This window comes from Rhinolophus hipposideros (assembly GCF_964194185.1).
Source record: "Rhinolophus hipposideros genome assembly, chromosome: 9".
Classification (NCBI taxonomy): Eukaryota; Metazoa; Chordata; class Mammalia; order Chiroptera; family Rhinolophidae; genus Rhinolophus; species Rhinolophus hipposideros.
In genome coordinates, this window is record NC_138055.1 from 37,865,928 (window position 1) to 37,878,444 (window position 12,517).

The window sequence follows — 12,517 nt, forward strand, 5'->3', positions numbered from 1 at the left end:
CTAAGGTTTTAAAAGAGTATTAATTGTAAAATAGCTATTCTTTACAATGGGACAAAAATCTGTCTCTTGCAGCTGTCATATATTAGTGAAAACCCTATCCCTAGAAAGCTGTAAAAGAAGTCCATTCACCTTCAAATGTTGGAAGATAATTATTATGTTCCCCTTCGATTTAATTTCTTTGTCTAAATATTTCAAACATTTTTAATTACTACTCAAATAAGGTGGGTTTAAATCCCTTCACCCTGGATGTTCATTTCTGAATGCCTTTCATTTTGGTTGTATGTTTTTCCATGAACAGTATTCAATAAACAAAAAAGATGAGGTCTAACTCTCACAGAGTTTGCTTTTCACCGTCTTCATCCTAGACAGTAGATTTCCATTAATGTCTTCTTTTTTTTTTTTTTTTTTTGCTGAACTTCATTTCTTTTTTTTTTTTTTCATAAATTTATTTATTTATTAGTTTCAGGTGTACAAAACAAGGTAATACTTAGACGTTCATCATCCATATCCCTCACACTGTGAACCCCCCTCCCCCCATCCACCATCCCTCCGACCCCACACCGAACCATCACATTATATATATAAAATTATAGTTGGCATTCATTAATGTCCAGCCTCTGGTGTCCAATGCCATGATCAGGTATCCACAGCATCCCTGAGGTGGTCTCCCAAACAGGACGCATGCCCATCGGATACCCAACAAAATCTCCACAACATTATAGAATACCTTCCCCAAATCATTAATGTCTTCTTGACAGGCACTTTATAAGTCCTTGTCCCTCAAAATCTAATAGGAGAGATAAGATGAGAACTTATGATAATATAAGCTAGAATAAAATGAAGACTATAAAAAAATAATCAGTGGTCAAATGGGGACAAGTTATGGGGACAAGTTCAGGTCTGGATATGGCATCAAGAATGGCTCTTATGGTAGAATTTTGTTGAACAAAAAAAACATTTGAGTGATGGAAAAGATGCTGAGAGGTGGACATGGTGGAAACTGAAGGAAGAGTTAATAGCGTGAGCAATGCATGGAGCATAATAGCTCAGTTTGCTTTCATATGGGGGGGTGGGGGGAAACCGGTGAGCAACGAGATCACAAAGGGAAGGCAGGGTTGTGTTGTGGTGGCCATGAATGTCGCAAAGGGAATCCATCCACAGTTTGTTAGACAAATGGACACAGCTAGGGACGTGGTTGTTGATGTTTCTAAACCATGAGATGGAATTTCACTTCAAGATTACTCTGGTAGCAGATTTACTTAAGTGAGGAAAGAGAGGAGAGAACACTGAATTCCTACAGTGGTCCAAAAAGGAAGTAATGAAGGGTTAAACAAGGCCTTTGTGGAAGGGAAAAAAGAAGAGGTACAAATGCAGAGGAATAGTGCCTGTAGGAATAGAATTTCCAAAGCTTTGCAACTATTCAGATGGAAAGCACAAACGAAAAAGAAGAAGAAAATACACCTTCTCCTAAAGATCAAACTGAGATTTTATACTAAAACATCACTCTTCCAAACCTATCTTGATTATGGATTTAGAGATACGTATTTACTGTTTTTAGACTTCCCATCACACACGTCTTTAGAGTGTACAAAAAGTAACTGAAATTTCCGGCTAAATCATAAGGTTTTGGCCAGTAGAGGAAAATGGTAGAAAACGAAATCTTATATCTGAGAAATAAATATTTAGACAAGTACAGTTTCAGGGACTATTTTAAACCCTTAAATCTCTGCTATCCGGCTATGAAGGAAGTGACCTGACTACACGAGGAACTCCACTGAACGGGGAACTCAGAGGCAAAGCACAACATAGAATCTCACTTGCGGCTCAAAGTTCTTTGTGTCTCAATTTTAAAGAGTTGTGAACAGCAGGCCCTCTATGCTCTGTGTAGGGCCAACTTGTGTTTGCCCCCGTTGCATTTGCTAAATACTGAGGGAGGAAGAAGAGCAGGGAAAATGGAAGGAGGGAGAAAGGAGGAAGGAAAGGGTGAAGGGGGGGACTGCCTTAAAATATAGAAATATACTTAGCAGCTGAGTGTATTCCTATGTAAAAAACATAACATTATATTTCTTTGCTTTTCCTTTGGATTTTGTCTTTTAATAGTTAGTCTGTTTCCCAGCTGGTTTGGTCCGAAAAATAAAAAAATAAAAATGCTTTTAGGTCTGTTATATGATAACTTGAAAAGCATACGATGAAAAGCTCGGAAGTTCATAAACAGCATGAACAATAGCACTAGATTCATTTGTAATTCCCTCACTCAAAGATAACCCATGTTAATATTTTATTTATATCTTCCTGGACATTTTGCTATATGTACCTTTTTAAAATAAAAACTAGCTTCTCTTCTGTCTGTGTTCTTTCATTTTCGACGCAATACACATTGTGGCCTCTTCCTTTAGTTCTTCCCATCCCTTTCTGAACCATTCAGACCTGAAACCTGAAGCAGGAGCACAGCACAGTTAAGTGTTCGTGTCCCGCAATCAACGCACTAGGAACCAAGGTGGTCAGAGGGTCTGAACCCAAAACAAGTGGCAGTGCCTGCGGAGGAGGCTGTCTGGGGTGGAGAGCCAGAACTTGAGTGGGGCAAGGAGGGTATCTATGCTGGAGGACAGCCTGGCAGGCGTGTCAAAGGTGACGAGGATATTCATGGGACCAACGATATTCATGGGACCAAATAATCCAGCACAGAGAGCCAGAGGCCGAGCTAGGCGGAGAGGATGCCCCTCAGGGCAGCAAGCCGCCTGACTTAGACTGAGGGAGCTTCCATGAGAGGGTGTCAGAAGCCAAACTGCCAGAAAACGCATCCTTGCGGAGTGTGGTCCTGCATGGGTTGTCTAAGACCAACTGGGCTGTGAGGAGAGGAGGGTGTGTGTGGAGGAGGGGGTCCTGGCTGTGGAAGCCTTCAAGTTAGCAGTTTATTTAAGGAGACCAGCATTCTCGTGTGTTTTTGGCCATTGAGTTGGCTCCGATGGTGACCCTAGGAATGGGTGTTCTCCCCAATATCCTGTCCTCATCAGCCCTGTTCAGCTCCTACCAACTCATGTCTATGGCTTCTTTTATGACGCCAATCTCTCATATTTGATTTTCCTCTGTTCCTGTTGCCTTCTGTTTTTCCAGCATTATTGTCTTTTCCAAAGAACCCCGCCTTCTCCTGATGTGCCTGAAGTAGGACAGTTTCAGTTTTGTCGTTTTTGCCTCCAATGATGTCCAGCAACCTTACAAATTGAATTTTTCAAGAATGCATCTCTCCATTTATTAAAATATTTCATATCCCTCAAAATAGTATTATATCTTCTCTCATGTTTACTGTTAAGTTTTCCCACAAATATTTCGTATTTTTAGTGCTAATGTGAATGATATCTTTTGCACAGTATTCTGTTTCTTTTTGATATATAAAAAAATCTACCAAGTTTAATACTTATTTACAATAAATCACCTAGATAAACTCTATTAGCCTCTCAGTTCTAATAATGTTCCACTGATTCTGCTTTTTAATTTATTCATATTAAAATTGAACAGTCATTAAATTTTGTCAATGTGAAAGCACTTAAGTAAAACTGCAGAAATGGGGGGAAAAGACTGAAAAAATTTAAATAGTCAATAGTAAGTCATTTATTCATTTATCAAATATTTACTGAGCACATACTATAATCCTGGCCAAGTCACCGAATTTAGATAATTCAGTTTCCATAACTGTAAAATTATGTAATCAATGAACCTATCTAAGGATTAAATGAGATAATGGATGTAAACTGCTTAGCATTGCACACAGTAAGTGCTCAATAAATGTCAACAGTGATGACACACACTGTAAGTGCCCCTTCCCAATGCCTACAGAACCACCATTAGATGAGAGAATGGTCAAGCTCCTCTGATTTTTAATTCCACCCAAGTCTGTATTTCTTTTCCCTCCTCCCCTCTGTCATCTGTAGGATGGGTCTAATTAACTTAAAGAGAGAGAGAGAGAGAGAGAGAGAGAGAGAGAGAGAGAGAGAGAGAGAAATCCATGAGAAATTCTTTGAGAAATCCATGAGAATCTACTAACCGCTGTCATTTGTAATTTCTGAAGCCTTCTATGTGCAATAGATCCTCAATAAATACTGATGAATCTCAAACAAAACTGGAAAACAAAAACCCTCAAAAAGTCCTAGTACCGTAGAAAGATATTAATGAGTCATGCTACTTAATAGAACAAGACAATCCCAGAATAAAATGTGAGATAATTAAACTAAACTCATTTTGATAAAATCTCATTGAGTTAGTATAAAGTGCCATATGCAATATTAAAGTTTAGAAGTAGAACAAGTAAACTATAAACTTTATTATTTTTTTAAAAGAAATATAATAATTATATTCCCCTCCCCAAAAGTGTACAACATTCAGCATTGTTTGCTGATCATTGCTCTTCAGAGTTGCAGAAACCATACATGTTTTCTTATTAAAGTATAAACGGAAAATCTGCTTGTATTGCTTATTAGCCAAAAGCCAATTTCTTTAACAAAATGTAAAATAAGTAAAATCCGACATTCTGACTCACCCACTTCAGCCAAAGTTCTGATACAGGACTCCACTGAGGCTTTCTGTGCTGGGTTTGGCCAGGTGCAATTGTAAATTCTGAAGGCAGACTGCAGCAGCTGAATAAAAACTGGCTGATGTGTCTGAAAAGAGAAAGAAGGAAAGCAAACAGGCCACTAAACCATTAATCCTCTTGATGCAGTATCTATGCATTATCAAAAAGGCTCATCAAAATAAAACACAATACAGTCTTTGGAGTTTCAGTGCTATTTAATGCATAATCACTCAAAAAGTATTTATTACATATCACTTCATGAAGGGTACGTGCCAGACACTATAGAAAATTGATTATTTGCATTTTAGCTATGTTCTTAATCAGAAAAATATGGTATTTCTTGAAGCTAATGACATGAATTTAAGTATTTTTTAATAGTCTCTGGTTTATTTCCAAGTATAAATAGAGCAGGTGTTCTGGGTTTGTTTGCTTGATTATATGTTTTGGTTTCATATGATGGGCATGTAGAGGAGACAGTTTTGACCTACAAAAACGATTTCATCTGGTTCTAATAGTTTAAACGTTTTTTCCTACAGAAAGTTTAATTGAAATGACATATTTATAAGAGCAATAAACAATCACTATAAAATATTTGGAAAACATAGAAATGAAAATCACCAATAATCCTACTATGTAGAGATGTACAGTATTAAAATTTTAAGGATACTTTACTGAGTGTTTCTATGTTTATATGCATATATATATATGAAAATTTGGATGGTACTACAATGCAATTCTGTGGTCTTTTTCACTTACAATTACTTCATGATCATTTTCCTAGTCATCAATATTTGTTTTAAAACATGGTTTTTAATAAGCCATCCAACAGATATGCTATAATTTATTTAGCTATGCCCCTATCTGTAGTTGATGTCAATTTTGAAGTATTATAACTACTCAAATGAAAATGTTGGTATATAAAACCCTGCTTATTCTCTCAAGATAAATTATTAAAGTGGAATTATTGAGTCAAAATGCCTATTCATTTAAAGAACCATGTCATTTAGTTCAGCACTTGGCAAACAGTCAATATACAATACAAAAGTTCCTATTACGTTGAAAGGGTGAGCAAGGATAATTCAACTTGAAGATGAGGCCTGTTTATTTAAAATAAAGTTTGGTAAAATCACAAAGGGGCATAACAGTAAATAATATGAGAGAAGAATCACCTTCAGAAGTGTAGGAAATGACTTCCTGACCAGATTCAAGTTTTTCCTACTCCAACAAGGTAAATAAAGTTTGTGTGACAGAATGCTTCTGCATTCATTTGTTTAAGTTACCTGGAGGCTGGTACTGTTGTCTGAAAACGGAGAATTAAAGAAGCCGCTCACAATGTTCATTATTGACTCAGTAACGCACTTCTCCAGGAAGGTGTCTGCGTGTTTCCTGTCTGTGGTTGTGTTGCAAACCTGAAGGGAAAAATAAAACAACTCAATATGTTCCATCACATCTGTGAACTATAACTCAGTACTGGAACCTTCTAAAAAGTATCCTGAAATGGTTGTTTATAACATTTCTTCTGCTTTTTAAAGTTGCTTTGAATAGAAACACTTCTGCCTAAAATCCACTAACATTTTATCATTCTGCAGTAGCTTCTCTTTCAAGTTTGGTTGTCCTTTCATCCTTGGACCAGAATTCCTTCAAAGATCCCGTCCCTTCTTCCTGATCTGCATCTCCCTACTCTTGGACATAGCCTTCTCCCTCGGTCCCCAAGGGTGGCTTTGCTGGAAAATACCTTTCCACTCAATGTGAGAAAGTCAAAGAGGAAACAGTAATTATAAGAAAGTGGTGAATGTGATTAATGGTGGTTTATATTGCTACGCATTTTCACTTACAATACTAAGCCCAAATTGGAGGATGCGAATACAGAAAATATCTGGAAAGGAAAACAGAAAGATAAAAGAGGATAAAATCTTTTCCAATAATCTTGACTTTCTCATCCACAGGTTTATCTGGGAAGTATGGAAGTGTGTGTTTGTGGGCTGTCTTCTCAGAGTAAGCAAATCAAGGAGAGACAATACCAGAGCTGAGGATAAATCAGAAAAGAACATAGACTCCGATCTTTCCATGTGATTAAATGAGGCAGAAATTGGTCATTTTGCTAAACAAACAGTAAATTTCCAAGTACGTCTGGGTAGACAAATTGCAAAAGCTAAGACACATGATTAAAAACAAATGAAAAAAGATGGGTGATGAAAAGACAAGAAACATGGAGATAAAAAGAAGAAAGTGGGAAGAGAAGAGCACTTGGTGTAAGACAACCTGGGGCAGAGTAAGAAGGTTTAATATTCGCAAAGTTATGGTGGGTAAATATGGTGGCCATATGTTCTTAGACAATCTGAATTTTTATGTATTTTTTTTCTTTTCGATAAGGTGATTAATCAAAGGAATAAGTAAATGTAATTTAATGTGATATTGCTTTAAAACCTTTCACACAAATAAATTCACAAAAGAGAAAAATGGCCTTCTCAAACTGTGTGTCCCTATGTTTTGCTTTCGAAAATAACAGTATTTGCTGAATGGAGGTAGAAGAAAGAGCAGAGGGTTTGTTTTGCTTCCACATTACTTCCCATCAACACAGTTCACTTTTTCCTTATCTATTAAATGACACCTACCTGACAGGATTGTATTAGAACTAATCTCACAGAGTTATTGTAGGGAACAGTGCAATTAAAGGAAATAAATTATGTCATATTATATAATGTTTTAGTTCTTGTTCCAGCACATAACATAGTACCTGGAATATACAAGACGTTTAATAAATGTTGTAAAATGACCGGATCAATTAAATAACTTTTTTTAAATGGTAGAATAAGAAAGGACTCTTTTTCGTTGTAGGTTAACTTTGGGGTAGGCTGTATTTGTGGAACATCTAACCGAAGACTAAAATTTAATGTGGCCCCAGAACTAATATAAAATTGATTTTTCCCTGATGGATATGAAGTGGGATTTATTTCATTTAGGATCTTTCCAGCACTGGCTTTATAGCAAAATTTTCTGATCTGTAGGATAAAATATATTAAAGTGAAATAGGTAGCAGACCAATTCTACCATAACCAGCCCAAATAACCTTCTTTCTCATCCAGTGACATTTCACACAATTGTATTGGGCTCTCCAGAGCTATTATAGTATCACACTGCATTACCTGCAAACACACATTTGCTAAAGAACACACTGGATTTGTTTTAGTCAGTGGATTAATAAAAGTAATCTCTTTCTAAATAAAGGCTTCCCTCAAAATCCTGGGTAATGAAAAGTCTAGGTTTAAAAAAAAATTTTTTTTTTAAAGAAAGTAGCCAAAACGTAAGACAAATGAATTTAATTATTGTACAAATATGGATATTCTATTGATGAGCTGGTAAAGTTTTGGGTAATAAAATAAAGACACAACATTTGTAAATTATATATTTATTACATCAAATTTATTTTTGTCTTCGTGTCAGCACAACCACTAATTATATAACTATAATCAAGATTTTTTTTCTTAATTTATGTTTTGTCATTAATTTTAAAGTGCATTATTTTAATATATCTTCATCACAATATAAACTGTGATTATTTTCAAAGTGTATGTAATTTGAATATGTTATCATTATAAATATAAATTAAATAGAATACAAAAAAAATTTTAAAGAAAAAAAGGCTAGGTTTACAAAACTCTATGGAATCTATTCCTCATTCATTTGGATAAGAAATTCAAATAATTTCTGCCCACATAAATAACATTTTCACTTCTAGAACCTTGCATCCTACATTGTAATAGTGTGGCTAGGCAAGAGATGTAGAAAACCACTCAAGAAAAAAGAAGCTAATAACAATATTTTTTTCTCTTGTCATTTATTTATGTTTACCACCTCTTGTCAATAAAGATGGAAAGAGCTCAAATAAAATTACATCACATTAAATTATATTTCCAGTATAATACATATATTTTTAAAGTTTCAATCTGCATGCACATATATTCACATACCATTATTTCCTATAAAATATTCCCATGTACTCTCATTATCTAAATTCTTATTTTAAAGGGCTATATTTACTCCATCATTCTAATCCACAATCATGCTTTTATCCACTTTGGGAATGAATTGAGGTACACATAATCAAAAATACAATACAAATCATTTCTTATTTTCTCAGTTATTTCCTTCTTGCTAATCTTTTGTGTGATTACTTTTTTTCCCTATCATAAAGAATTGGGAAAAAATATTATTTTTACTTTCAGATTCAGATTTTGGGGTATATTTCACCAAACAAGGAATCAACAGATGAGAGTATACACACAGTTTTATACTACTTTCTAGGCTGATCCTCTAAAATAACAAATGTACTATGCTATCAACAACCTCTCTGTGGATACACAGGATGTTCCCTCATTACCACCAACTAACTAGCTCTTGCTCTCAGGCTCTGGTTGGGTTCAGCTGATGTGAGGCACTGGCAGGAGATCAGAGTGGAAGAGCAAGAAGTTAGGTACCTACTCTGCCTCTGCTTCCATCTCCATCTCCCTCTCCTCACTGAAGCTTTAGCAATGTCTGTGTCTCTGGGTACAGCTCCTATTAAAGCCTGTCTGCAGTGTCTCCAAGTTCTCTCTGGACTCCAGTAACAATGGAGTCTCCCTTGCCCCTTTAGGCCTCCACATCTCTTGGAGTGTGCCATCTCTTTCCTGCTGCTCTATCTGTAAATTATCATTATTTTTGCCAATGTGATGACACTTAAAACTTATTTTATTATACATTTCTGACATTGCTAACAAGGGCATTTTTCATGTAATCATTTCATGCCTATATTTTGTCATGTACAGATAAGTCACTCTAACCACTTTAAATAAAACTTGGATAATGACTGACACATTTTTTGCATCAGTTTAACATATTTTTCATAATAAGCTCTTTTCAGTTGAAGTTTCACATATTTTTTCACATTCTGATTCTTTATATAGAATATTCATTTCATTATATTAAATTATGTAAAATAATTCTTAGCATTCAGGCACTATTTTTTATTTAGATCACTTCCATTTATTTAATATAAAGAAGAATAAAAAATCTCCCACAAAAAAAAGATATTCTATACATTTTGTTCTAATTTTATTTTTTATTGAAGTCCTTCTTTCATCCCTATACATGTCTTGACTCCTATTTAACTCTTGAACTTATCTGAAATTTGGTGCTGTAGATGACCTGATTTCTAGATTCTGATTAATGTTTTCCCATATTGATATTTAACTGTCCTCTAAACATTTACTGAATAGTGATTTCTTGCCTCACTCTTAGGTTACTGGAGGTCTGTCTTATAGTGTGTCACTAATCACTATTTAAATCTCTCCCCAGGTCCTTAGAATATTCCTTGTATCATTATTTTAAACATATTTTAATCCAACTCTGTAAGAATGAAGTAATTCTCAATTTGTAATGTTTTACAACTTGAAAAACAAATCCATCACCATTGTCTTTAAAAAAAAAAACCCACTTTTTGTCATCTTCTACTTTCAGATGAATTTTACTGTATATTTGTCAATTTCATATACTATCACTTAGAGACATAAATTATAAAATTAAAACTAAATACTGTATTAGGAGTTACATCAGTGAACCAAACAAAACAAAGTCCCTATGGTATTAGAGCCATTATCCTAACAAGAGAGACACAATAGACAAATTAATAAATATATAAATAAGTGGTAAAAATAGAGCAAATGACAGACTCTAGAGAAAAATAAAGAAGGGTAAGCAGTGCAGAAAATGCTGCGGGAGGAGTAGATATGGTTGAGGATTACTGTTTTATTTAAATTGCTTGGGGAAGGTCTCTGTATAAGGCAACATTTTAACATAGAACTGAAGGAAGTGAGGAAACAGCCATGGAAGTTTCTGGAAGAAGAGCAAATAAAAGCTGTCTCCACCAGTAGAATGTAAGCGAACTAGTTTGACTTGCTCACCACTGCACATGAGCACCTCCGCACACAGTAGGTATTTAAAATCATTTACTGGAAAACAAATACTACATGAAATTTGGGACACAATTATGTGTGACATTTCTCCCTTTACATATAGGATGTCCCTTCTCTCTTCTGCTGTAAAAGTGACTACTACTCTTCCAAAGATGACAGATTGGATTAAATAAGTTATCACATACTAGAGCAGTACTCTGCATTGGCCTTTCTGCAATGATGAAAATCTTCTACATCTGTGATCCAAGTTAGTAAACACTACACACATGTGCTTACTGAGCACTTTGAAATGTGGCTGGTGCCATAAGGAACTGGATTTTTTTTATGTTATATAATCTTACCTAATTAAAATTTAAATGTGGCAAGTTGCTACCCTACAGGACAGGGCAGCTGTAGAGCCAGTAAAATACCTTTGATCATACAGACCAAAGAATACAAATCCTAAGGATCATTTTTATATTTCTCAAAACAGTAAAAATGTTCCCATATGTAACTGAGGTTACGTTGCATAGTCACTGTAATTTGCATTCCTTTATTCGCGATCCTTAGCAGTTGGCTAAAATTTTTCCAAACATTTGCTTTTTATATACCGTGTTTCCCCCAAAATAAGACCTACCCCAAAAATAAGCCCCAGTTAAGATTGTCAGCCAGATGGATGCATTTAGTACAGTATGACAATGTTCCAGAAGAAGATGACATGACTGTATTTGAATAAATGTAGATTGTTGTACATGAAAAAATAAGCCAGCCCCTAAAAATAAGCCCTAAGGCGTCTTTTGGAGCAAAAATTAATATAAAACCCTCTCGTATTTTCAGGGAAACATGGTATATTTTTAATGTGAGTCATCTGTTCATACATATAACTGACTTTCTTAGAATTATAAATTCATTTTTTAAAAGATAATATTTTTCTTACTATCAATATATATTAATTGTAGGACCCCAAAAAAATACATAATGGAAAACAAAAATTATCTATAAGCCTAAAATCCAGATAAAACCATCATTGACATCATGGAATATTTTCCTTCAACTTGCTCTACCATATACTTGTGTATTTTGCATAGTTAAAATCATTCTAGGTAATCAGTTTTATATTCTCATTTTTATACTCATCCTTCAATTATTAGCACTTCTCACATTATTAAAAATCCTCAAAAATAATCTCAGTGTCTCTATAACATCAATCTTACAGATACATCAAAATTTATTGAACCATTTCTCTATTATTAAATATTTAAACTATTTTCTATTTGTATATTTGTATATTTTTATAAAAGTATGTTGTACTTCTTTGACCATAAATCCTTGATATTATTTCTAATTATTTTCCAAGGACAGATCCTTGAAGGGTAAATTATCTGACACATTAAAAAGGTATGAAGGTCTTTTTTTAATGTACTACCAAACGCTTTTCAGAAAGAGAGCATAAATCTACACTTTTATCAACAAGGTATGTGAACCAACATTTAATATTATCTTTTTACTTTTATCTTTTTGCTATTACAACTCTGATCATTGGAAATTGGATTTTATTTTCCATTGTATTTTTTTTTTAATTCTTAACACTTGACTAATTTTTCAAGAGATTACCTATATTTCCTCCTCTATAAATCACTAATGCCTGGGTTTTGCATATTTTAGTATTATAAATTGTTAGTGTTTTTCGTGTGTGTGTGTGTGTTTGCATGTGTGTGTGTGTTCTTTATGTAAAGGTTATTAGCCTTTTTTAATATATAGTAATTTTTTCTATTTTGATGTTTTTTATGTCTATGTACTTAAATTTTACATTTTCAAATAATGAGAAGTCTATTATTTTCCTCAACTAATTTCATCCACTGCTTTTATACTTAAAAAGAACTTTCTCATCCAAAGACATAAACATTCACCTATATTCTATCCATTTTTCCCATTTACCTCTAAAATCCATTGCAATTTATGTTATTATATGATGTTAGATTAGGAGCTGAGTTCATTTCACCCCAAATAGCCAGTATCC

At 34.2% G+C, this 12,517-nt stretch overlaps 1 protein-coding gene across 5 annotated transcripts in view; it reads right to left on the reverse strand.

Annotated features, from left to right (window-relative positions):
* Window positions 1–12,517, reverse strand: part of ITPR2 (inositol 1,4,5-trisphosphate receptor type 2) — a 438,931-nt gene that overhangs the window by 214,203 nt on the left and 212,211 nt on the right. For all 5 annotated transcript variants that reach the window (XM_081060952.1, XM_081060953.1, XM_081060954.1 and 2 more), the window contains 2 exons: window positions 5,848–5,976; window positions 4,535–4,655 (listed from right to left, as the gene is read on the reverse strand). In XM_081060952.1, the coding sequence (XP_080917078.1) occupies window positions 4,535–4,655; window positions 5,848–5,976 (250 nt within the window). The remainder of the gene's footprint in view (window positions 1–4,534; window positions 4,656–5,847; window positions 5,977–12,517) is intronic.